The sequence below is a fragment of the Plutella xylostella genome, chromosome 30 (assembly GCF_932276165.1).
Source record: "Plutella xylostella chromosome 30, ilPluXylo3.1, whole genome shotgun sequence".
Classification (NCBI taxonomy): domain Eukaryota; kingdom Metazoa; phylum Arthropoda; class Insecta; order Lepidoptera; family Plutellidae; genus Plutella; species Plutella xylostella.
The window spans coordinates 3,276,197-3,303,740 of record NC_064010.1 but is presented as its reverse complement, the minus strand read 5'-3'; the positions used below and the strand labels follow the sequence as shown (position 1 = coordinate 3,303,740).

At 39.6% G+C, this 27,544-nt stretch overlaps 2 protein-coding genes across 3 annotated transcripts in view; both read left to right on the top strand.

The window, feature by feature from the left end:
- The window catches only part of LOC105381501 (synaptotagmin-7), a 487,160-nt gene that overhangs the window by 96,708 nt on the left and 362,908 nt on the right, over window positions 1-27,544 (top strand). The window lies entirely within an intron of this gene.
- On the top strand, window positions 5,864-7,741 carry LOC125491048. Its single transcript, XM_048631938.1, has 2 exons — window positions 5,864-6,058; window positions 6,211-7,741. The coding sequence occupies exons 1-2, from the start codon at window positions 5,864-5,866 to the stop codon at window positions 7,300-7,302; spliced, it is 1,287 nt and encodes a 428-aa protein (XP_048487895.1). The 3' UTR covers window positions 7,303-7,741.

The following is a 27,544-nucleotide window of genomic DNA, read 5'->3' as shown; positions in this document are numbered from 1 at the left end:
TCCAGCCTGGTAATTTCCCTTTTTTCTTAACCTCCTTTTATATTTCCGCCACATAAATCTTTTCACCCAAGTATAATAAAGAATTTCCAAGAAAAATAAACTCCTGAAAAATATTGGGTAGTTGGTTTTTTAGGCAAATAGGTACTTAGATGAATAATTTATTATGGTGTTAAAACATGATTTATAAACAAAATATGAGTGATAATATGTGAGTGTGAGGAATAGTCAAAGTCAAAGTCAAATATTTTTATTCAAACGTCAATTTTTACAAACTAGTCTCAATAAAAACAGGTAGTTACTTACTTACAGAATTTCCAGAAAAAGTTTCAGAGTATGGGTTATTGAGGGTCTATTATATTTTGTAAGGGGATGCATATGCTCCTAAGATCTAAACTGGCTTCCTAGAGATATAAGCTAAATATAAATGTAAGCTTGGACCATTTTCCATTGTCCACTGCGTGTTGGTGGGTTCACATATCTAGATGATTGAATTGAATTGTACAGGCTTTCTCACGATGTTTACCGTGAGAGCACATGGTTTAAATTGTACCTAAATTATTATTTATTTATAAATAATTAACTTTTACTACATGGTAGGATTCGAACCCACGACCTCACGAATAAAAGTCTTATCCGTTACACCACTACGGATCTATTCAATATGGTTATTGAAGGTGAATTTTATAAGTAGTAAATTTTCGACAGTCGTGTTATGAAAGACGAATTTGAAAAAAAACTGACATTGTTGAAATATAAATATTTAAGTGATGGTAATAAAAAAATGAAGAGAAATATGTCTGATACTCTGGAATTAATAAACCTGTAGTAATAAAAAAAGTTACTTTAAAGAGGCAGCATTTTATTTTGTAAAAAATCTCAAGCTGTGAAAAGTGAGGAATTTTATTACAAAGAAGTTCTCTTGTTTGCAAAATTTCTTCTTACACTTTTTACATCAAGTTTCCTTATTCCGAGATGCCGGGAGTAATAAAACTAAGTTTAAGTTTTATTATTTTTATTCGTTCATGATTTCAATTCAGTATAAATTCATTATATTTTTCCGTTCCGTTAGCTTAAGACTTCGTCAAATAGAACGCGTTACTAGTAACAGTACGCAACGCAGCGCTAGAGACCGTTTCATCGGATAATAGTCTACTTGACTGATATCAAATTCAGGACAATAAATGAGTATTTATTGTAGTATTGAATTTACGAATCCAAAATTTCGGCTAATTAAACTCCAGTATGGTAGCATAATTTCAATTTAAAAAATATTATTTTTTATTATTATTTTGAACCATGAAAACGCTATCGGCCATGTTGTGACGTCAGCTGCCTCGATGTCATACATAATCTGTGCTTTACATACATACATAATTTGTGTCAAGAGCTTTAAGTTTTAAGGTGATAAATGAATGATTTGCTCCCTTCTGACGTCACATCAGTCCCCACCATAGTCAATTTTTTTTGCCTGTTTACGAAAAGTAAAACTTTAAAATTAAGTTTTGGATTTTGTAGGTCCCAAAAAATGATCAAATCCGGAATCCGGATATTCTATGAATTGAAGCTGTCATTTTAGTATGTAAACAAATCATTTTCTATGAAACGAACGCTTTGCCAACTAGATTGAGTCTAGTGAAAATTATTGAGACTGCAACTAGTTTTTATAAATCGGTGGGCCTTTCTGGCCTACCACCCCGCCAGAGGGGAACGTCTGCCTATTTCGTCTCCAGACCATTCATACTCAATGCGCGCTAGTAACGCGTTCTGTTTGACGTAACCTTTAGATAAAAAAACTGTTTGTTACTTCACTTACCCAAACTCAAATATTCTATTGTAATTTCTGTGTTTGTGTGCAATAAAGAATTAGCCTAATTAATTAATTTATTAATTAATTAATTAGCGCCTTCAGTTGAAAAAGCCACAATTCAGGCCCTCTTCATGCTATTTTCAATTTTTAGAACCTATCTCCCAATACCCAGTACTTTAGGTTATGTTACCGTGGATGCATTTTCTTAGTCACATGCGGCTCGCTAAAGTTATGCGAATCTTAGTGCCAATTTCGCCATAGCGGGTTAGAGCGTACCAGGGATTATCGGTTGACTTTTGACACATCTCTCAAGAATTTAGTATGGAGATGACGTTTAATTTATAAATCAATCCCTGTCGGTTAGATAACCGACTATTAGCGTTGAATAACCGACTATTAATGTCGAGGGTTTTTTTACGTTTGTTAGGGGTCATCAGAGTCAACCCAACTATATTATACTTACTATGAATTGTATCTTATTATACTGTCTATAATTAAATGGAGTCCCTATAGTTCATAAATTCCAGCATTCCTCGATAATTGTGTATTGGAATGTCAATAATTCTGTCTCGCCTCGCTATCCGGCCGTAGCGTATTTAATAGAAAATGCTTTTGGAATGATGAATTTACAAACTATCCTCCTTATTCATAAAAAAGTTACTGGACGCTTTAGCTATTGAACTGTTTTGTCACTATCTGACAGAGAACAATAGGCTATGTCTGAAAAAATTAAACAACGCTCATAATTTTTCTGATGATAGGAATAACCCTCCGTATCATCCTAAAAAAATCTCAGATTTTTCCTATGCGTCAGTAATTTTATAAAAATAAAAACATTTTAAGTTTCACAAAACGGGGATATGATGGCACTTCAGGACTTTTTCCATCGTCTCTATAGGCATTAAAAAAAATATGATAGGTTTTGATGTGACGTTGTAGGTCTATGGATAGACGTGTGACCAAAGAGTATGTAAAAGCTGACGCCTGTCAATTTTTTCTTTTTTATTGCCCATATATTTTTATATGATTTTTATAGAGACGATGGAAAAAGTCCTGAAGTGCCATCATATCCCCTTTTTGTGAAACTTGAAATGTTATTATTTTTATAAAATTACCTACTGACGCACAGGAAAAATCTGAGATTTTTTTATGATGATACGGAGGGTTATTCCTATCATTAGAAAAATTATGAGCGTTGTTAAATTTTTTCAGACATAGCCTATTTGCTCTTTGACAGAGAGGGACAAAACAGTTCAATAGCTAAAGCGTCCAGTAACTTTTTTATGAATAATAATGAACGCAAACACACAGCATGTATAATTTGGTAAAGACCCCAATAGTCGGCCGTTTAACGACTTCTGAAAAGGAATATTTGTATCTTTGTACCAACAAATCAAAAAAATATATATTTTAACAATAAAATAACAAAAAATAAGTATTTTTTTTATAAATTCATTCGAACATTCACTAACTAAGTATGTATATATATTATATACCTGTTGCCCGAGCACAGGATTCGAAACCTCCGTTTACGTTGCGTATCGTCAAATGTCACTGTCAAAATGTAAGCCAAATTTTTTAGTTCCAAAAGTGGCATTTGTTTTTTCCATGTTAGGTGGAATTTCACCAAACGCTAAACGTATTTAGTAGCCTGTCATACGTCTGTCAGTTAGTACAAAATATAGGTATTTAAAATTTGATTTAAATACGTTTAGCGTTTGGTAAAAGCGACCCTCCATGTAGATTCGAAAATAGTATCGAATCCTATGCTCGCGCCTCTGGTCATTTTCTAAAATCGAAATAGTTGTGATAAATAACTGACAAAAGTATAATGCTGTACTTAATGAAGTCATAGCTAGTGGTTTGTATTCAAATACTTAATAACATTATTCATCATTAACGCAGTTCTTTCAGTTTGTGAAACACCTAAAAAACAATTAAGTAACAAATAATTAAAAACCTCCTGTTTCAGACAGTTAATAAAATAAACCAGAGAGCCAAAAGCTAAATAGTTCTATGCCGGATAATTAAATTTTCCCTTCCCTTACAGCAAAATTAATGTTTCAAATACCTGCTGGTTTGAGCTCAGAGATTTTAATATTTTTGCGTTACAAGGTATATTGTAATAAAAACGATTTTTCTTTCTGTAGTCACAAAAGATAATTATGTAGAGCTGGATTAACATTTTGTTTTATTAATACACTTTATGAGATGCTTAGATTAATAAACAATATAAGAACAAGACGGGACGGGACGACCGAATGGCGTAGTGGTTAGTGACCCTGACTACTGAGCCGATGGTCCCGGGTTCGATTCCCGGCTGGGGCAGATATTTGTATAAACACAGATATTTGTTCTCAGGTCTTGGATGTGCCCGTAAAAATGGCAATAGGCGCGCCCCCTATTACATTGGGACTAACATAACACTCTGGCGAAAAGTGGGTGCAGCAATGCACCTCTGCCTACCCCGCAAGGGAGTACATTAGTACAAGGCGTGAGTGCGTGTGCGTGTATAAGAACAAGATGGTGTGTTACATACAAAAACAAAGCAAAAAACTGTCCGTATTTTGTCTTCGTTTTAAGCTGCGTACAGACCGGCCAAACGAACGCCAACGCCAAACGGGTTTCGTTGACCTTTGTTGCTGCAATCTGCCCTGTATTATGTATGATAAACATCCATCGTTGGGCTGAAGTGGGGCCCTTTAGGATATCAGTGAAACAACCGTATTCTTCGAGTGACGTTTATTAAGTGTCCAAATAAAGGTAGACATAGAGATTAGGCTATGAGTAATACACACACTAAGATACGTAGGTTACATACACACTTCACCTCCGGGGGTGAAAGAAAAAAAAAAGTATATTATAGGTTACATGATTACTTTTTTTTACTCTAAATGATTACATAATGATTATTCTTAAAATTAATTATGAGTTAAACATTTTTGTTCTATTTTTGTGTACTATTTCATATTTATTGTTCTTTTGAATCTTTACATTACAACACAAATCTTCTATTACAATATATGAACCTTCATACAATGGATGTAGTTTTCTTCCTGTTTCATTTTTAACCAATAGTAATGAGTCTTTTTCATCAAAAAAAAAAAAAAAACCGTCATCGGTGCGCCGTTACGCTCCGGAACAATATTCAGTTTTTACACCAAAAATAGCATAAACGTGCTGAGTGATAGTGCATTGTATCACCTAACTCTCCGCGACGTGCAATTGCGAATAACATTGCGAGCTGTGTTCATTTGTGTGCTTGTGCGTGTGCGTGGATGGAGGACGTAAAACCAGGCGCCAAGGATGCGCCTACCATAGACTTGTCGGAGCTCGCCGAAGCCATGCCGCAGCAGCAGCAGCTTCAGTTCGAGGGGACATGGCAGACCGTTGCGCCTAGGAAAGTCGGCAACAAAAAACATCGCGCCAATAAGCGCGCTAACAGAAACCGTCGCAAGAGGGAATCGACTGTGGGGACGGCTGGTGCAGTGGCCGGTTCGGGTGTCAGTGTAGCCTCAGCGCACGCGTTACCCAGTGCCGCCTCAGTGCCGGCCGCCTCCACAGTCGAGGCCCCCAAGGACAAGGGGAGTAGCGCTGCGTTTACGCGCGCGGCACCCACTGTCCCGGCGACCACCACCGTCCCGGCGACCACCAGGACCCGAGGTGTGCGGGGTTGCGCAGCCGGAATTACGAGTCCGGCTGTTTGGACCAGGGTACTACGGGCGTCCGGATCTCGAGCCCTCCACTAGCTTGCTAGTGGATCCGGACTTGGGTATGGATTCGTAGTGGCAGTTGGTTAGCTACAGGGGGGGACAACGTTCGTCTGCCCGGTATGCTTGTCACCGGGCGTCTCCCCCGTGCGCAGCTAGTGGCTCAAGTAGCGGTTTAGGACGAGGGCCGTTGATGCGAAAGAGTCACGGGGCAAGTGAGTTTCCCTTATAGTTGGTCCTAGGACTGACATCTCCGGTGCTTGACTGGATATCAAGTAGTGCGTGAGGATAGCATGCGCCGGCCGACCCAGCTGAGTAGGCTCCATGGGTAGACATGTAGGTCTGCATGTCGGGAGGTGAGCGCGCATTACAGCTCCGGTACCAGAGTGGAGATCTGGCAAATGGCTTCTCCATTGTCCCTAGTGTGGATCCCAAACACGAGTGCTCCGGATGGAGTACGGGAAGTGAGCGTGCCATCAACAGCTCCGGCACCTGTCAGGACATCAGGGAGGGGTCTCACCACCCCGAGGCGACTCTCCTAGTGAGTACTGTGGCTATACGCTGCAGCGGCTAGATCCACTGCTCCATGGATCCCTGATGTCAGACTGCCGTCTGACTGAAGGTATAGTGCCTGTTGTTTATGACCAAGTCGTCGGGAATGACAGGCACTATAAAACAATACGTAGTTTTTAGAAAACGGGTATCGTCCCGGCGACCACCACCGTCCCGGCGACCACCACCAACACCGCTGGACCTCGACGCCCCACTCCCAGGGGTAGCAGGGGTAAAAGGAGCAGCTATGCTGCCACCATCGCGGCGCCGGCCGGTGGGCTTCAGTCCACTGATGAGCGCAGGCCTGCTGATACCGAACTAACCTCGGCTAAGCGGGTCCGCCCTGACGAGACAATCTCTCCGAGGGGTGGCGCCAAGCGCGCAAAAGTTGCTCCTGCAGCAGGTCAGGCCCCAACCTACGCCAATGTCGCGCGGACACACCTGCATGTCGCCCTCGTCACCGTGCCGGCGCGCAGCCTCACCGAGGACCAGGCCAACGACCTGAAGGTGGCCGTGCAGAAGGTGATAATTCAGCAGCTGGACGTCCCGCTGACTGAAACACCCTTCTGCCCTCTCTTCAAGGGAAAACCACACCTCAGCCACGGGGCCTTGAAGATGTGGTGTGAAGACGACGAGACCCTCGCGTGGCTGAAGAAAACGGTCGAGGTGATGCCATCGCCTGTGCCTAACACCAAGCTCGCGGTCATCGGGCAGTCGGAGCTAGTGCCCAAGGTGAGAGCTGGACTGCTGGTTCCTGACACCTGCACTGTCGAGCCGCTGAGCATCCAAAGAACCCTGATCAGGCAAAACAGGATGTACAACGTGGGGGACTGGACCCTGTACGACCGCCAGATCCACAATGGCAAGGACTCCTTCCTCAACCTCGGCATCCCCAGATCGGAGGTGCCAAGAATCATGGAGCTCGGACGGCAGATGACGTTTGCAGTGGGCAACATCTACATCCGGTTCTTCAACAACGGCGTTCTGGGCAGCCAGCCTCCCGAAGAAAGTGAGGACCCGCTACCAACAGCACCGCTGTGCACCTCCAGCCCCACGTCTGTGAGTGCTGCACCAGTCGAGGCACCAACGACCCTGCCGAGCGCCTCCACCGAGACGATGCCTGCTGCGACCCCCGCGGCTCTATCGTCCTGGATCGACGGTGGCGGTCATGACGAAGAGTCGGATGCTGATGCGGAGTCGGTGGACAGTGATGTTCTCCGCTCGCCTCAGTAACCTCTCCGTCATTCAAACCAACCTCCAGCACAAGCAGATTGCGGCGGCTACCCTACGCAGGCAGCTGGAGGTCAACACCGGGACCATCGCCCTGATCCAGGAGCCGTGGATCAGGGGAAGCCGTATCTGCGGTCTCAGCAACATTGGGGGTAAGTTGTTTTTAAACACCTCTATTCTTAACCCACGCACGTGTATTTACATGCCCCGTTCTGTGGACGCAGTACAACTCACCCAGTTCTGCACGAAAGATTTAACAGCTGTATTAGTTCAGAACTTGGTGGGTAACTGTAGTTCAATTGTACTAGCGTCCGCCTACATGCCTGGCGATGGAGATCCTCCACCCGGTGAGTTGGCGGACCTGGTGCATCACTGCGAGTCCAACTCCCTAGAGCTGATCATCGCTGCGGATACCAACGCGCACCATCCGCTCTGGGGCAGTGAAACTGGACCGGAGCTTGAGAGACTGAGACGTAAGATTAGGAAGCTGTTTAATAGGGCCAAAAACACTAGACACTATGCTGACTGGGAGCTATATAAAGAAGCTCAAAAACATTACAAAAAACGAATAAGAATCCGCCAAGGAGACTCATGGCGTCGATTCTGCGAAAACATTGAATCCAACAACGAAGCAGCTAGAGTCCGAAAAATCTTAGACTGCGGTCAAAATAAAAACCTTGGCTGCCTAAAAAAAGCCGATAAAACCTATACTAACAACGATAAAGAAACGTGCCAAGTACTCCTTGAAACGCATTTCCCAGACTGCCGCCTCGTTGATGATCTGACCTGGGATAATAGCGAGCACTCGAACCCGTCAATATCTGATTGGATAACCGCCCAAGAATTAGTAACCGTTGAAAAAATTGAATGGGCCATAAACAGCTTTCTACCTTTTAAATCAGCTGGTTTGGATGGTATATTCCCCGCGCTCCTAGTGTGGGGACAGCGGGTTATCGTGCAAAGCTTAGCGAATATTTTTAAGGCTTGCTTAGCACATAACTACATTCCTAAACAGTGGAGAGAGGTGAAAGCAACCTTTATTCCTAAATCAGGAAAAAGTGACTACACGGATCCAAAGTCCTACAGACCTATTAGTTTAACGTCGTTTCTACTAAAGACCCTAGAAAGACTTTGTGACAGACACATACGAGATAATAATCTCAAACAAAAACCATTACATAACAGCCAACATGCCTATACCGCTTGTCGCGCTTATGAAAAATGGCTAGCTAAGAGGTGAGATGAAATGAGAAGCCAGGGTTCAGCTTGACACAAATTTATTTAAAGGTCAACGTGGGTTAGGCCTACACTACACGATCAGTCAGTTTTCAGTTGGCACGGATAGGGACTCCCCTGAGTCGAAGAGTATCGGCGTGGAATCCCGATAACGCGACCGGCGTGGAAGTCCTCTTCTCCAGTGCCCAGGTAGGTAGGCAGGCAGGTCACGTGGCCGTTGCGTGCGCGTGGCGTGTAGCTCGGCTGCGCGGCGTGGTCAGCAACACAAAGGTAGGGGGTTGCCGAACCAGCACGTAGAGGGCGAGCCGTAGAAGCCACGTAGGTGAACCGCGGAGTCGGTAAACCGTACCGTGGACCCTGGAATAGATAGAAATCCAACGCATCAGTACACAGTTATCATCTAGGTTCCACATACCGTCATCAAAACCTACAGAAGAGCACCTAATCTAACTTGATTGAGGCGGCAGTGGAAACCAGAACGGAATACCTAACATTAATTAAATAAGAAATAGTAATAATAAGGAAAGGCCGAAAGCGGTACACTAGCTGCAGCATAATTTGGAATAAAACTACGTTAATGCATTTAGGCAAGCTAGCGTAATTAAAATAAAAGAAATATAAAAGCTGATGATGATGGAATGTCTAAATGATAATGCGTAATTGCATGTCCGCCATCTTGGCTGCTATAAGTGCGCAGTTAGTTAAGCTAGCTAACGCGTAAGCAAGCGAATAAAACAAGAAAGGAAGCTACGTTAAACAAATTGAAATTAACACTTTTAAATACGATTAGTACAAGTTTAAATTACAAATAGGTTCCTAAAATGAGCTAAGCAAGTCTGATCACACTTACCCGATATTGGGGAAGACACGCACAAGGTACCACTGGTAAGGTCTAGGTCATTCGACACTTTAGAGCGGGCTAGGCACCTAGAGGACTGCCGTGAGGTAGGGTCACGCGCAGTCGATGCCGTAGCCCGTGGACGAATGATCGAGAGCCAGTGGTCACCGAGTGGGGCTGCCGCGATAGTGGGGACATGAACAAAAGACCGCTTCGCTGGCTAGGGATGGGAACGCGTCGATAATTTGAAGAATTATCGACGCGAAGATTAAGTTATCGATAAAGTCGATACTTTTAAAAAGGGAATTTACAATTAAATTATGACGTTATTTACTAATATGTAAGTTATTTATTTGGAAGAAATAAATAACGTTACACGCTGGCAAATCGACCGAAACAGCACTCCATAGCGTAGTGAACAAAATTGAGTGTGCGCTAACAAACAAAGAATCAACACTAGGTGCCTTTATAGACATAGAAGGGGCCTTTGATAAAACAAACTTCGATAGTATCAACATTGCCTTAACCAAATATAATGTTAATCCTACTCTACGGGGTTGGATAAATAATATGTTAAAAATAAGAGCAGTACAACTCAACCTAAACGGGACAACCAGATGCATTGTAGCTAAAGGCTGCCCTCAAGGCGGGGTCCTTTCACCTCTACTGTGGAATCTGGTAGTTGACGACCTCCTTAGACGACTCAACAGCAGCGGCTTCTATACAGTCGGCTATGCAGATGACCTCACCATCCTCATTAGTGGGAAATTCGAGAACCTTCATTGTAGCGTTATGCAGGCCGCAATGAAGATTGTCGAGCAATGGTGCAGGGAGTATCGACTAAAAGTCAATCCCAGTAAAACAGAATTAGTCCTATTCACTAACAAGAGAAAACTCAATAACATGAGCTTGCCTACATTATTTGGTACTCAACTAACACTTTCAACTGAAGTGAAATATCTTGGCATAACGCTAGATAACAAGTTGAACTGGAATAAACATCTCGATAACAAAATAAAACAGGCTACGATCGCTTTCTGGCAGTGTAAGCGAATGTTAGGAAAAACCTGGGGCCTTAAACCAAAATTAACATTATGGCTGTACAAAGCTGTCATACGACGTACCATAACTTACGGTTCTGTAGTCTGGTGACCCAGAACAGAACTTAGCTCAGTAAAAAACAAGCTGCAAAAGCTACAAAGGCTTGCATGTGTAGCCATCACAGGATGCATGAAATCAACACCCACGGCCGCACTCGAGGTACTTCTCGACCTTCCACCATTACATCTCGTGGTGAAACAGGAAGCAGCTGCCGCCGCTTTTAGACTAAGAGCAGCTGGCCTCTGGGCAAATAACTCAACAGCGTCACACACATCCATTATGTTGGAAGCCATAAAACATCAACCAATGATGGCAGCCATTGGTGATCGAATTCCGCTTATCCATATATTTAATAGGCACTACAACATTCAATTGCATGAAGAACCAAGAGATCAGTCCAGTATATATGAACTGAGAATATACACTGATGGATCCAAAAAAACGTCAGGTACGGGTGCTGGTGTCCACTCGGATGACCTAAACATTCATTTTTCACTGGCACTAGGCAAATACAACACAATCTTTCAGGCTGAATGTGTTGCTATTACACGGGCCGCTAACGCAGTCAAATCTAGAAAGGTTACGAATCAACGTATTCGTATCCTATCTGATAGTGCTGCAGTTCTGCTAGCTTTGTCTAGCAAAACTATAACTTCGAGGCTAGTACTAGAGTGTCACTCAGCTCTAGAATCGCTTGCCTCACAAAACAATAACATAACCCTCCAGTGGATAAAAGGGCACAGCGGGTCGCTGGGGAACGACGCTGCTGATGAACTTGCACGAAAGGGATCTGACACTGCACCAATAGGCCCAGAGCCGATAGTACCGATCCCTTTCAACCAAATTCGCTCTTGGTTACGTTCCCGAACGACAGAATGCCACACCAATCTCTGGAGTAACAGTGCCGAGTGCAAACAAACAAAAGCTTTTGTACCACTAATTAATACTAAACTAACACGCAAATTATTATGCTTGGACAGAGCAAACTTACGTGTCGTGATAAGTACCATAACAGGCCACTGCCGGTTAAATAAACACCTATATCGCATGAAAATCTCCACCACTCCTCTTTGCAGAAGTTGCATGGAGGAAGATGAAACAGCTTCCCATGTCTTGTTACATTGCAAAGGCGTGGAGACACTACGATCAAAAATCCTCGGATCTCCGGGGTCCCTCCGGGAAGCCATGAGCAACCTAGGTCGTCTACTGGCTTTCTGGCGTGAGCTTGGGTGGCTTAATAGCTAGTCACCCCATAGGTATTTCACGCATAATGGCCCACCTTGGGGGCTAAATGCGGAAAATCAGCTCGCCATGATAGATAGATAGATAGAGTCTTTTTCATATTTATACTATTGGATTTGTTGTCTTATCATAATATTGTTTTTGTTTTTCTTTACTTAAAACTAAATTATTTCGAGCGTCTTTACATGCTGTTTGAAGACGGTACTTAAGGTTTAATGCATAATCATCATGGTTATATGTATAAAGGCGATACAGTATTATTATCATCTATAACTCTACTATGAATATTACTAGGATTTCAGAAAACAAGTTCGTAAGGCGTATCGTATTTTGTTGCAGTATGAACAGTGTTGTTAAAACCAAAACACCAATAAGGTAGCCAATAGCTCCAAGAGTCATGGTGCTTCTCACACTGAATTCTCAAAAATGAGCCTAGATGTTTGTGTGCGTTTTCGAGTGCTCCAATTGATTGGTGATGGTATGAAGTGGATGTAAGTTTTTGAATACCAAGTAGGTTACTTACCTTACTCATTGTAGATGATTCCTCTGTCAGTGGCTATGATATTCGGAATACCAAAGATTAAAATGAAATTGTTTAAGAAAGTCCTAGCAACCGTTACCGTTTCCTTATTTTTAAGTGGATAAGCGAGTACAAATTTACTTAATTCGCACTGAATACTTAAAATATAACAGTTAGGTATCATCTATATCCTTATCTAACGGGCCCACTAAATCTAAAAATATCTTTTAAAAATCCGAACTGGCTGTGCTAGTCATTTCCATTGGTTGTTTTGTATGTCGAGAATGCTTCATTAACTGGCATTTCGAACATTTCTTTACATATTCCTGAACGTCTTTATAAATGTTTGGCCAATAGTATCGTCGTTTTATGTTATTAACCATTCTTCTCACTCCTGCATGTCCACTTATTGGGAGTAAATGGTAAGAATTAAGGTCATTAAGAATAAAGTTCCTCTCATTTTCTTGTGTTATACTCGTAACACCTCTAAGAATGCAAATTCGTGGTCCGGACCATTTTTCTCTTAATTTTATTTCATTACATAAATCTTTAACAAATTCTACATTATCTTTAGTTTTTACTATGCATATTTCTTTAATGTCAATTTAACTTGTTCACAATACCAACTTAATTTTTGCACAAACTCAGATCGTGAGAAACATGCCTTGAAATTAAGATATACAAAGAGCTCCTTTCTTCTCAATTATTGAAAAACATTCATACTCTTCTCTTATTTCATTTTTATTTCTTAACTTTTGTAATTCTTCTTCTTTCATAAAGATCATCTCTACTGAATCATACGGTTTCTTTAGTATGTCTACGACTCGTGGTTGATCAGGCCACTTATCCATTGGACGTGGCATTTTTTGTACATTTTCAGCAGAAATTAGCATCCAGCAAGCAGCAACACGCACATGATGACCGTGAATATGATGGTCATGGCACTTAGGTGTAGTTTAATTTGTTTGATTGACGCACTATTTCCTCCGCCAGCTGCATTTTGTGCGATGATAATTTCCTCCTTGGACATTGTCTTCCCCATGGTTAAAGTTCGAAGAGTTTACGTAAAATTCACTTTAGTTCACTTTTGACTTTATTTTTATATTTTACTTTCGGCAGAATCGCCATGAAGTGGGGCTCTTTAGGATATCAGTGAAACAACCGAATTCTTCGAGTGACGTTTATTAAATGTCCAAATAAGGGTAGACATAGAGCTTTGGCTATGAGTAATACACACACTAAGATACGTAGGTTACATACACACTTCAGGGCGTTCGTTGGGCGTTCGTTGGTCCGGTCTGTACGCAGCTTTAATTTCAAAACCTAATGACAACTGAACCAATGCAAAATAAGAGCCCAAGCGAAACAGGCCATACTTACCCATTTGCATTTGAAAAGCACTATCAACTATGTCTAAGCAATTAGAAAATTACCCAACCCACAAGGAGTCTTAATTGGCCAATCAGAACTGCGGTCTCAGCCTATAAGCCATGTTCGAAGTAATTCGATTGATTGAGGGAAGAGGTACAGTACCTAAGGTCTGTTTTTTAATCTCAGATACTAAATTGACAGATTCTAAACGGTTCATCATCTGTCAATTTAGTATCTGAGATTAAAAAACAGACTTCAAGGTTAGATTCTTCTTGGTAGATGCCCGAATGGTGAGGCGGGTTGCTAAAGTGCATTCATGGCGAAGGTTCTAGGTTTCAGTATATGACGGAACCGTAGCTAAGGCGGTATTAAAGCTGCTGCCGAAGCTTGGGGCCGCGGGTTCGAATCCTACCCAGGGCAAACATCTGTGTGATGAGTATTTGTGTTTGCCTTGTGTCTGGTTTTCGTTTATCTATTTCATATTATTGTGTATATTTATGTATTTGTGTAGATGTATCTCATACTTATATCCGATACTTATATCACAGGCTTATATGAGATGTCTCCACATATTTATTTATTTAAGTATTAGGTATAATAAAATAACACTAACATTATTTTATTTTGTCTCACAGGTAAGACCCAGCTGTCGATGTAGCAGCTGCTAGAACGATCGAGTAAGTAGGGAATTAAATTATTGCCTTCAGCGTCATTGGGTAAGGAAGGGTGGTGATGGTATTACTTGGGTAAATAAAAAAGATAGTAACTTGTACTATTTCAGGCAATATTATTTTGGGAATAAAACGGAAAGCAAAGTAAATAGGTAAAAAATATTAATCTATGACGATGAATGAAAGGGACGGATGCGCAAGAGTGAGCGAGACGAGAGATCTGAAAACAAAAGACGGTTGCAATAAAACACAAACACTCACACCTTGTACTAATGTACTCCCTTGCGGGGTAGGCAGAGGTGCATTGCTGCTCCCACTTTTCGATAGTGTTATGTTAGTCCCAATGTAATAGGGGGCGGGCCTATTGCCATTTTACGGGCACATTCAAGACCCGAGAAAAAATATCTGTGTTTAAACAAATATCTGCCCCAGACGGTAATCGTACCCGGGACCTTCGGCTCAGTAGTCAGGGTTACTAACCACTACGCCATTCGGTCGTTCGTTGGTTGCAATCACTCTTTATTTATTTCTTTCTAACCGTTTAATACCGTGGAAACATTCAAATAATCAGCCCTTGGCCCTCTGACAAAACAATACTTAAACAGAACGTGCAGAAGTGCTTGTTTTGTCAACTTGAGAATAATAAATACAAATTTAATGTAATGTAAGTGGTTCGACTTCGATGTTTTGATTATTGTTCGTGTAAAATCGGAACGGAAATAGGTAAAATCACTCGTTTTATCAGTTAAATATAAATTGGCCAACAGTGTGCGAATCACGAGTACAGCAGTCGACTTAAGTCGGTAGCGTAATTCGGTAGCAATTTGTATGACATCTTGATCAGCGCCCCTGTCGGTAACGTTAGAAACTAATAAATCTCATACTCAAATTCCAGTGACTTGCAGCTATCAAATTAAGTCGACAACACTCGTGATACGCACACAGGAAGTGACTCAGTGGGTCATTTTAAACATCCTTTGTTCTGAAACTTTTTAAAGTTTGACTTCCCGAGTCAGCTCCATTACTATCTCTTTTTTTAACATCCTGTAGTGGTGGCTACAGGATATAACCAAACTATGAAACCAAGCACGTAATTTTAGTACGTAGTCCTTTGCAGTTAGTGCCGTAACCTCCACGCTTGGCAGGCTGGAGATATTACACAACAATTAATTTACAAAATCTTCTCATAACTGCAGAAAATATCGCTAAAAAAAACTAATTGAGAACCGCCTACTTTTTTCGAGGTCGGTTAAAAATCTAAGTATCACCTAAGACCATAATTATCTGCCTCGGCCAGGGGTTAAACCCAAGACCCTCAGCACAGCAGCCAGAGTCAATAACCACTGCATCATCATCATGATCATTGAGAATACGGAACCCCAAAGGTGTTTACACCTAAACATAGAATTATAGCCAAAGTCAAAAGGCTACGTCCAGTAAAGCATTTGTCGTGCCTTCGACCAAGGCCTAAATCCATTAAAGGAATGCTCCATTAAGTCCATTTGAAAAGTGTCTGAAAGGATGGTGTAGTAAGTAAAACGGTAGAAGTAATTAACATATAATACTAGCTGTTCCCGCGCGCTTCGCTTCGCCTTAAAAAGTTTTCCCGTGGGAATTCCGGGATAAAAGTAGCCTATGTTCTTTCCCAGGGTCTAGACCGTATGTATACCAAATTTCATTCAAATCCGTTCAGTAGTTTTGGCGTGAAAGAGTAGCAGACAGATAGACAGACAGACACAGTTACTTTCGCATTTATAATATTAGTTAGGATACACTGGTCAACAATAAAAAAGTTCCAAAGTACGCTTTTTTTTAAACATTTAAGTTAAATCTTTAACTTAAATGTTTACATTTTTGTTTGGTAAATATTATTATGCGCTGTTAAACTTACTTCAATATTGCAGACGGGGTCATTTAGCTAGCCTATCGTGAACGTGAAGTAGAATTCATCGAGTAATTTTGTATGAAAATATGAACAGCGCCCCTGGCGGTCGGTAGCAGAACTAAAATTTCCCTACAAAATTCATAGAGTAATTTCACGTCACGTTCACGATGAAAATTCATGCTGAGGGGTCTGTTCTCAATGTAACTTTTTCATTGCTCGTAAGAGTAAGTTTATTAGAAGATAACTTACTTCTTCATCAACCACATTGCAGATGTCTCCGAATGAGAGAGACGATGATGGATGGTCGCCATCCGTCTTGATGAGTGAGCGAGATAGCTAACTAGTTCTTAGATTACATCATTGCCTTCCGGGGCATTACATACATATACATAATTATACTCACGATTATTATCCTCGAAGGGGTAATCAGAAGGGCTAGCACGAGGCGCAATTAAGACGTGACAAAAATTCTACGTCGCGTTCACTCTTGAGGCTGCGCAATGTGAATGAGCACGATGCAAAACTTTTGTCACGTCTTAATTGAGCCCCGTGCTAGCCAGAGGAGACTTGCTAGTGATTCACTCGCTTTATAAATAAATAAATATAAATATATGTGGGGACATCTCACACACGGCCATCCGACTCCAAGCTAGGCAGAACCTGTGTTATGAGTATCGGACAGCTGATATATCTACACAAATACAAAGATATGTAGATACATATTAAATAAATAAATATCAACACCCAAGACCCGAGTACAAATATCTGTCTTTAAACAAATATCTGCCCCAGCCGGGAATAGAACCCGGGACCTTCGGCATAGCAGTCAGGGCCACTAACCACTACGCCATTCGACCGTCTTTTCCCTGTGCATTTTTGTACTCAACTAATAGGCTGCGAACCTTATCGTCTCCAGTAATTTAATACTCACTACGAAACAGCAATACGGCTCGCAGCCTTTCAAAAATATACTACGAAAAGTGGGTGACTCACTTACGAATCACTTCGGACCACCCCTTAGGGGATTACTATCTTGAACATAATATGAAAAAAAAATTAAGTACTTTACAAGGACCTGGGGGTTACTCTATCTATTTATTTATTTAATTATTAATAGACACTTTATTGCATACTTAAAAAATAACATACAAAGACAAAATACAAATTAAGAAGAGGTTAGTACACAAAGGCGGGCTTATTGCCAAAAGCAATTTCTTCCAGCCAACCCTTGGTCGTGGTCTATTTCACATGAAGTTTCGGAGCGCTGCTGCGCGAGCCACGACTCTATCTCGTTGTATTAAACGTGTCTATAGCTCGACAGCTCTCGATCGTTCGTTTTTCGTCAGTATAGAGTTACCCTCCTGGCCTCTTGTACTAACGAGCCCACTTTAGTATTCTTATCGAGTAGTATTTGGTTATTCTAATTTCGTACGTCGGGTATTAGAAATGTACATAATAATGCATCAATAACTTCTGCCTTTACAATCCCTTGGCCTTGTGATTATAATTCATCCATATTTATTATATACTGACGACTGAATGACGTAGTGGTTAGTGACCTGACTACTGAGCCGATGGTCCCGGGTTTGATTTCCGGCTGGGGCAGATATTTGTTTAAACACAGATATTTGGATGTGCCCGTAAAATGGCAATAGGCCCGCCCCCGTAAAATGGCAATGTAATAACATTGGGACTAACATAACACTCTGGCGAAAAGTGGGTGCAGCAATGCACCTCTGCCTACCCCGCAAGGGAGTACATTAGTACAAGGCGTGAGTGCGTGTTTTTTTTATTTTTATTATTTACTTATGAAATTAAATTAACAAGATACGAACGTAACGTCTCGACAAATAACACCCCACGTCTACCTCTCAGCTCTTATTTTGAAATACCTAGTTCGATTAGAAGATTTGTGATTTTATTCATTAGCGCAATGATTTATTTATTTATTGAGAAACCAACAGCGTATATATTACAATGTCTTAGGTGGTAATAATTTATCAGTAAGGCCAATAACAGGTTTCTTCGTAGAACTCAATATAAAAATTTAGCAAGCTAACGTGAAGTTTACACTTTTTAGACACAAAGAAAAACAAAACAAAAATAATTAGTATTAAGGTAAGTAAACAAAGTATAGTATGCTGACATTTATGTTCTTAATTTGTCTTTAACAAAAAAAGTCTTAACAAAGAACAGGATAAAATAAATATAAATATTCAGTACTTATATATAGCTAAGTTACAGATGATTGTCAGGTTGAACTTAAAACGGTTTGTCAGTAAGGCCTTGGTCTCCTATTTACGCCGTAGTTCGCGTCCAGCGTCACGCCGTAGGCCGCGTCACGATGCTCACTATAGAAATGTACTGATGCGGTCTCCCTCACACGCTGACGTTGGCGCGTAGATATAGTGAGTATCGTGACGCGGCCTACGGCGGTGACACTTGACGCGACCTACGGAGTAAATAGGAGACCCGGGCCTAAACAAAATGCGGACAGCTTTGTTTTTGTATGTGTACACACCATCTTCTCATTATATTGTTAATCTCAGATGATACATTAATCATCAACACTTCAGCATGACTGATGAAACTTCAGAGTTCCAGTAAATAAATTCTACTTATGTGTCTATTGTTGTGTATGTCAACGCTAATCTTGTGATAAATTGAAGTACAGTGCCACAAACTTATCTGTTCTGGTTACAGCTCACATAAATTTCTAATATTTCTTAATTCTATAAGATTTTAAGTTGGCGCGTATTGTTAATTCGCTCTTGCGGTGTTAATAAACCCATCTAATCTTTTACAATATACAATTCATAAGTAAGTAATGAGATATGGATCAATTTAGTTCGCTCTCACCGGAACAGATAAGTTTGTGGCACTGTAGATTTGTTGTGAGTATAGCAGGGTATGTCTGCCGAAGAGCCTATTATCGTTTTTTTTTAATATGTGGGGACATCTCACACACGGCCATCCGACCCCAAGCTAGGCAGAGCCTGTGTTATGGGTATCGGACAGCTGATATATCTACACAGATACATAGATAGGTACATATTAAATAAAAATATCAACACCCAAGACCCGAGTACAAATATTTGTCTTTAAACAAATATCTGCCCCAGCCGGGAATCGAACCCGGGACCTTCGGCATAGCAGTCAGGGCCACTAACCACTACGCCATTCGATCGTTGCGGCGTATAAGTGTCTTGTTTTGAGAATATGAATAGCTATGGACTTTGTTTATCTTCATGGTTGTTATGAAAGTAAAGTTATTACGTGTTACTACACCATTCGGTCGTCAAGTGTCAAAATTATTCGTGATACAGCTGCTACAGTAACTACATTGCAAATTGTATAACAAATGATTATATAGGTATTATTATGTATTTATAAACAGATGCAGAGCAGAACACTCTACTACGGAATGGGATAGGAACAATATTACAGTATACATTTCCTTAAGTATAGCTGTTGTATTAAATTTGTGGTTTGAAATGGGAAAGAATGTGGCTTTAAGCCAGATATCATCTGTTGCTTATTGAAACCAAAGCCAACTTTAAATCGTTATTTTATAATACAATTATAACCTAACGTATTCACAGTTGAGTTATGAGTAAGCAGTTATCCACTAGTTTAAAAGCAAGTAAAAAAAAGATACTCACACCTTGTACTAATGTACTCCCTTGCGGGGTAGGCAGAGATGAATTGCTACACCCACTTTTTGCCAGTGTTATGTTAGTCCCAAGTGGGCGGGCCTATTGCCATTTTACGGGCACCTTCAAGACCCGAGAACAAATATCTGTGTTTAAACTAATATCTGCCCCAGCCGGGAATCGAACCCGGGACCTTCGGCTCAGTAGTCAGGGTCACTAACCACTACGCCATTCGGTCGTCAAAAGCAAATAATTAGTTAGTAATTGCACTTTCATGATTACACTGTCCAACAATAAGCAAATTAATTTATATTATTTTCGTTAAATTTCAAAAATTTAGTGGGAAAGTGGTTTAGCATTATAATAAGCTAATTCACCCTTAGGTAGATGGGGTGACGACTTGCGAAAGGTGGCTGGATATGATTGGATGCGGAAAGCTAAAGATCGCATCCAGTGACGTGCTTTGGGAGAGGCCTACGTCCAGCAGTGGACTGCTATAGGCTAATGATGGCCCTTAGGTACTTGTTTCTGTTGAAAATTATGTCTGATTACACTAATCATTATTTATATTAGGTACTTCTCGTAATTTGAATATTATGTTGGTACTTATCTATAACAAAATTTATTGCTTCCATTTGTTTGATGGTCTATTAAATATTATTATTAATGATAAGTAATATCGATTATCGATACTGACTAATAACACCGAAGCTTGATTGCTTCGATATGAAATTATGTTATAACAATAAACTAAATTAGTGCTGTACTATGTTTAATGTTTATTTTTACACTAATATTATTGAAAAGGCTGAGTCAGTTGCTTTGATCGTTGGTATAGAACAAAGGTTTATTAACAAACATTAAATTTTGTTTACTTTTTAACCTTTTCTTCTAAATGTATGTGTTGTTTCTGTGTGTGTAAGAAATAAATAAATTTTCTTTCTTTTAAATTATTATTATTACCGAGATGTAACTAGCATGAATTATAAAGATATAGAAGGCTATAATTTACAACTAAAAATACTACCCCACCAAGAACAACTTTCTTTTCGGCTTACTGTACAAATTTTTGAACATCCTGTATGGGCGTTTTGAACGGCTAAGCCGATTTTGATAATAATGTATGGCTAGGATAGGAAAACTAACTACTAACATTACCATTACCTATGTCCCAAAAAAATCGGAAATCGATTAAGCCGTTCGAAAGTTACGCTACCACAGACAAATACACAAACAAGTTAAACGTATAACACCCGTCAAGGGGTTAAAAAAAAAAAAATTTACTTGCGGTCACGTCCTGTTTAATGTAATAAAAACAAAGGTTTTAAAACCTTTCATTTCGGAAACTCATTCAATGAGAGTAGTCCATTTGCATATAGACTGGTTTTGAGGTACATTATGTTCTGAAAAATTATTGTTTTAATTGTAGAGACCCCCTGTGTAACCTTAGAACCGGTTGGAACCACTTATACTTTTGATTTGATGGTTTTTTTTTAAATAGCCTATTTATGTCCCACTGCTGGGCTAAGGGCTCCTTATGTTTGGTGCCACGATCGCGATCCTTCGCAACTTCGGGGTTTATTTTTATGGGGTAAGTATGCATTGTTTATGGGGTTTTTAGCCTTTTTAAAACAAGAAAAGACTTACTTTTAAAACGACGTCACCAGATATTTCCCCACATTAGGTACTCGCCTGTAAAATCCGATATTCCTCGAGAGAATTGTGATCTCTATTCCTTGTAAAAGCTTTTCAATACTTCAATCTAATTTTCTGAGTCGGTGGCTCCTTTAAGCGGGCAAGCAGGGTCTTTTATTGACTTGGAGAAATAAAAAAAAGTGTAACTGCCAATTGCAGAGGCCATGATCAATTGCTAAGCCTTTTTTGTTCAGTGGTTTTGTTTTCGACTGGACTGGCAAGTGAAATGAATGAATGCTAGTACACTCACGGGCAATGAAAAGGTTCCACTCTGAGAAAAGCACCAAATTACTCCTAAACTGTAAAGGCTAGCTTAATAAAGCCTTCTGCAACATTGAAGTACATTTAACAGAGCATATTAGCAACTAAAGACTGGGCACACATATATGGAATCTGGGACCATCACCAATAGAAATGAGTGATACGTCGTTAAAAAGGTATTTTTTTGCAGAATATGAATAACGGAAGCGAATAGTCCTGATTTACTGTCCAATTATCCTAAGCTATCCAACGATGTGTGACTAATCTTTATTGGACATATGTCCCAAAACGCCCATTGTCATTTAACAGAGCATCAGGATATTACCAACTAAAAACGGTCATATTTTGTTAAAATTTTAAATTAAATGTTAGAAAAAATTTTGGTCCTTTTGTGGAGTCAGCATTTTGTTAGTGGAACTTTTTCATTGCCCGTGAGTGTAATAATACACGTCAAAGTTTGAAAGTAGGTATTACTGAATAGATGTTTGCTACCCTTTCACGGCTGGAATGATTTTTATGAAATTTTGAATGTACCTGCACTAGTGAGCAATGAAAAAGTTCCACTCACATAATATTGACATTAATGGCCTTCTTTAGACTTTTTTTTTATTTAGTTGGTGATATTCTAATGCGCTGTAAAATGAACTTATTGATGTTTATCATTTGATATAATATTATGCAATGTAACTTATCATTTGATTGAATCTACCTTGAAATAAACTTAGGTGTAGCCAAAAAAATGAGTATCAGGCCGATTATCCGCGTTGCATGTCATATAGGTACTTAAGTTCGGCTTAGCTTGTCATTTTCAGCTGTGAAAACGGCCGTAAGTTAATGAACTTTGAAAAGTTATTGTAATTTTGTAGAGAATAATGTGAAAATGAAAGCTAAAATTAAATCAGCATCTGTTACAATTCAATGCCTTTCTTGAGTTACTTTTGAGAAGAGAAAATAAATTACAGCCTGGCACTTAGATTAACAATGTATACGAAAAAGATGGTTTGTCACATACAAAAACAAAGCAAAAATCTGTCGCATTTTGTTTACTGACAAACTATTCAAACTAATGACAACCATTGATGGTCAAGGTCACAAATCTTGTAACCGAACAAATTCAAAATAAGACCTCAGTGGTGGAAATGGAAGAACGTGTTCTGGAGTGGAGGCCGCGACTAGGCAAACGTAGTGTGGGACGCCCTCCGGCTAGATGGGGTGACGACTTGCGAAAGGTGGCTGGTTATGATTGGATGCGGAAAGCTAAAGATCGCATCCAGTGGCGTGCTTTGGGAGAGGCCTTTGGAGTGGACTGCTATAGGCTGCTGATGATGATGATGATGATGATGATGGTAGAAGTGGGATGTTATATGTCGAGATGTTATTTGCACTGATACTCCATCTTGTTCCTATATTGTAAATCTAAGACCTGGCAAATTGGAATACAAAGCGGAAATAGAAACTCAATAATTATTATTTGTCATTGAGGACTTCCTACTCAAATTAGAAACAGGAGGGTTACTTTATACTGACAAAAAACTAACGAATGGAAGCTGTCGTGCAATCGGCACGTTTAATACCAGGAGATAGAGTCGTGGATCGCGTAGATGCGCTCCGAAAAATTATTTTTCGTGATATCGAGTGACCCCCCTGCGACTCAGAATTATTTAAGTATATACTACTAGCTGTTCCCGCGCGCTTCGCTTCGCCTTAAAAAGTTTTCCCGTGGGAATTCCGGGATAAAAAGTAGCCTATGTTCTTTCCTAGGGTCTAGACCGTATGTATACCAAATTTCATTCAAATCCGTTCAGTAGTTTTGGCGTGAAAGAGTAACAGACAGACAGACAGACAGACAGATACACTTACTTTCGCATTTATAATATTAGTTAGGATATACTATAGTTATACACTCACGTGTAATGAAAAGGTTCCATTGAGAAAAGACCAAATTACTCCTAAACGGAAAAGACTGGCTTAACGCCTTCTGCAACATTGAAGTACATTTAAAAAACAGAGCATCAGGATATTACCAACTAAAACCGGTAATATTTTGTTAAAATCTCAAAGTAAATGTTTGATAAAAATGGGGTTGTTTAGAGTCTGCATTTTGTGATTGTAACTTTTTCATTTCCCGTGAGTGTAGTTTATACTATAATAGCTACTTTCAGAAACCAAGTATTCCCACTTTATCAATGAATCTTATCTCTATTGTATTTGATAAAAAAAATGTTAGGTACCTTATAACTTTTGTAGTTTTTTTGCTGAATGCTGACAGAGTATTTTTTTAGAAATACTCTTCCTAAACAAATAACATAAGTATTTCAGAATCTATCACTTCTTTTCAGACTTGAAGTACCTACCTACTTGCTACGTGTACTGTTTATCTATTTTTGCTATTGCATTCAAGCTTTTAATGACGGTATAACTTTTCAGAAACAGGTACAATTTATACTATTTATAACTATTTTCTTTTATAGATTTAAAATACCACATTTTTTGTTCAGAAAATTCAGAAACCCCTTTTCAGGCTTTCGTTTAATTTTTGAAACACTGTCCCAATTTATCTACGTTATACCATACTAAAAGCATAGCTAAGTTATTTCACAATCCGCTAGGTATTGTTTAATAGACAAAGCGAGTGAAACGGACGAGGGAATATGATTAGCATTAATTTACATTTTGACTGCAGCCGGCAGTGATTTCACAAATATTCTAGCGCATGTATAAATGCATCTTTAATGCGTTTGCTTCGGTACAATGAGTGATAGAAATGAAGAGAGACAGAATAACTTAACTATCTGTTCTTCCAAAAAAAACGTGATATTTTGTATGAAAATATATAATAATATACGACTGTAATCCCGAAGGGGTAGTCAGAGGTGGCTCACAAGCCAGCCACCCACTTTTCGCAGCACATTTGTACTCACGTGATAGGTTGCGAACCATATCGCCGTTTTGGGATAAGTACAATGCACTTAGGATACACATCTAGAATCTAGATGTGCAGGTTTCCTCACGATGTTTTCCATCACCGTAAGAGCACGTGGTATTATTGTACTTAAACTCTTTAATTAAAAAAACTATTGAAAGAATTCATTGGTACAGGCCAGGATTTGAACCCACGGCCTCTCGATTGAGAGGACGAGGCCTTATCCATTACGCCACCTATTCTATTCTATTCTCTGTGGGGGTAACAGTACCTGCACCTGGCTCTCTCGAATGGAACCTTTGTGCATATCCCCAAGGTCTAAACTGCCTTCCCAAGCTTGGACCATTTCCCACCACGCTGGTCCACTGCGGGTTGGTGGGTTCACATATCTAGATGTGCTAAATCTAGATATGCAGGTTTCCTCACGATGTTTTCCTTCACCGTAAGAGCGATGGTGTACATTGTACTTAAGTTAAAAGAACTCATTGGTACATGTCAGCGCCGGGATTCGAACCCGCATCTCTTGATTGAGAAGCGGGCGCTTACCCGACTGAGCTACCACCGCTCCTATTTATATTTCCTTATGTTGTATAAAGATACTTTAGATTAAATATACGAACAAGATACTGTGTCATATACAAAAACAAAGCAAAGTACTGCCCGAAATTTGTTTACTGTCAGGTAAAAACCATTAAAAGTTTAACCTAATGACAACTATTGCACCAATGAATAAAGTCACAAATCTTGTAACCGAACTATATTTTAAAATAGGTAAGTAAGTGCGCAGTGTAGATGTGGAGTGTTTGTTGATTTGTCGAGACTTTTCTTTTGCACTGACACTCAATATCCATATAATTCGTATTAAAATATATAAAAAAAAAACACGCACTCACGCCTTGTACTAATGTCTCCCTTGCGGGGTAGGCAGAGGTGCATTGCTGCACCCACTTTTCGCCAGAGTGTATGTTAGTCCCAATGTAATAGGGGGCGGGCCTATTGCCATTTTACGGGCACATCCAAGACCCGAGAACAAATATCTGTGTTTAAACAAATATCTGCCCCAGCCGGGAATCGAACCCGGGACCATCGGCTCAGTAGTCAGGGTCACTAACCACTACGCCATTCGGTATTTAAATATCGTTACATTTAAATTCGGTGCCATCCAATCTCGGGGATTTTTAACTTGGATTCAGTGCAATGCAAGTACTTTACATATTCAAATATGAATAAATGTTGCCATCGGAATACAGAGTGGTAATAACAACCGCTTCCTGCTATTTACAATGTCTGCAATTTGGCTCGTAATGTCAACATAAACGGTGAATATTTTCCGCGAATTGAACACATCGACACGATTCACGGATGACGGGAATATACAGGGTGATTGCTAAGTCGATGTATTCATTTAAATGGGTTGTAGACGAAAGAAAAACCTACTGACATTTGTCCGCCTATGCGGTTGTTTTGGTTATATCTTGGTCATACCTTAATCGATTTTAGATTGGAATATGTAATTTTAAAGCTTATAAATTTACTATGTTTTTAAGGTGTAGTGCCTGAAAAATTGTCAGATAAAATTCTTTTTTATTGTAGCATTTTTGTTTTCACCTTTCGTAACATTTTCTTAATGTTTCAACTATTTTGAAGACCTGTGTCTAAATTAAGTTAAATTAGGCTTAAGTTACTATCTCATAATAATATATTGTAATATTTCCTCTAATTAAAATAAATATTGTGGTTTCTGTTAAAGGAATTAAAACAAAGTGCTATTAAAAAAAAAATGTTGCACTATGAATGAAAATTATAATTAGTTGGCTAAGGTGTCACTAATGCAAAACAATGTATATTATTTTTATTATTTCTATTATTGCCTTCGTCTACAACCCATTTAAAGGAATACATCGACTTACCAATCACCCTGTATATCGTTAGGATTACGTCACACAACACGCAAATTCACACATTCACATTTCACACCTGGGGGCACTTTTGGCTCACTCAACATGTCATATTCCTAAGAGAAAAATAGAATGCACACATTCAAAATAATGATATCAAAGAAACAAAGATAGATACACAGCACCCAATTTGAGAGTGATCTTAATTATTTTATCAGCTGTAATTGTTAAGTTAATATCAGTAAAGTTTATTTAACGTTATAATACATTATTTTAACAAGCCGGTTTCTTCACGATGTATCTTTATAATAATATCATTTTTTATTATGCTCTATAAAAACGGCATTTAACGCCCGATAGCCTCTGAAAGGCATCAAACGATATCTAATATTATATTACCATGCTTCAGTGGTGTTGTGCGAAACATTCGCTCTATGGAACTTTTATGGATGACTAGCTGATCCCGCGAGCTTCGCTTCGCCTTAAAAAGTTTTCCCCTTGGAATACCGGAATAAAAAGTAGCCTATGTTCTTTTTCAGGGTCTAGACTATCTGTATACCAAATTTCATTCAAATCCGTTCAGTAGTTTTGGCGTGAAAGAGTAACAGACAGACAGACACACATACACACACTTACTTTCGCATTTATAATATTAAGTTAGGATATTAGTTAGGATAAAATAATAATAATAAATCGCCAGTTGCTAAATACACTCACGAACAATTATGTAACATTTTAATTCATTTTAAATGTATGAAAAATAGTTAAATATAAATATCATAGTATGTTAGTGAAACTATCGAGTTTTTACACCGAGTAAACTAGAATTTGTATGGTGTGGGAGGGCCGCCACCTAGCGGTACGGTACGTACATTTTACGATATTTTCACTGCTCGCCCGGTAGAGTAAAACCTACACTAGGCCCTCTGAAGAGTGAGTGGGACAAAGCGT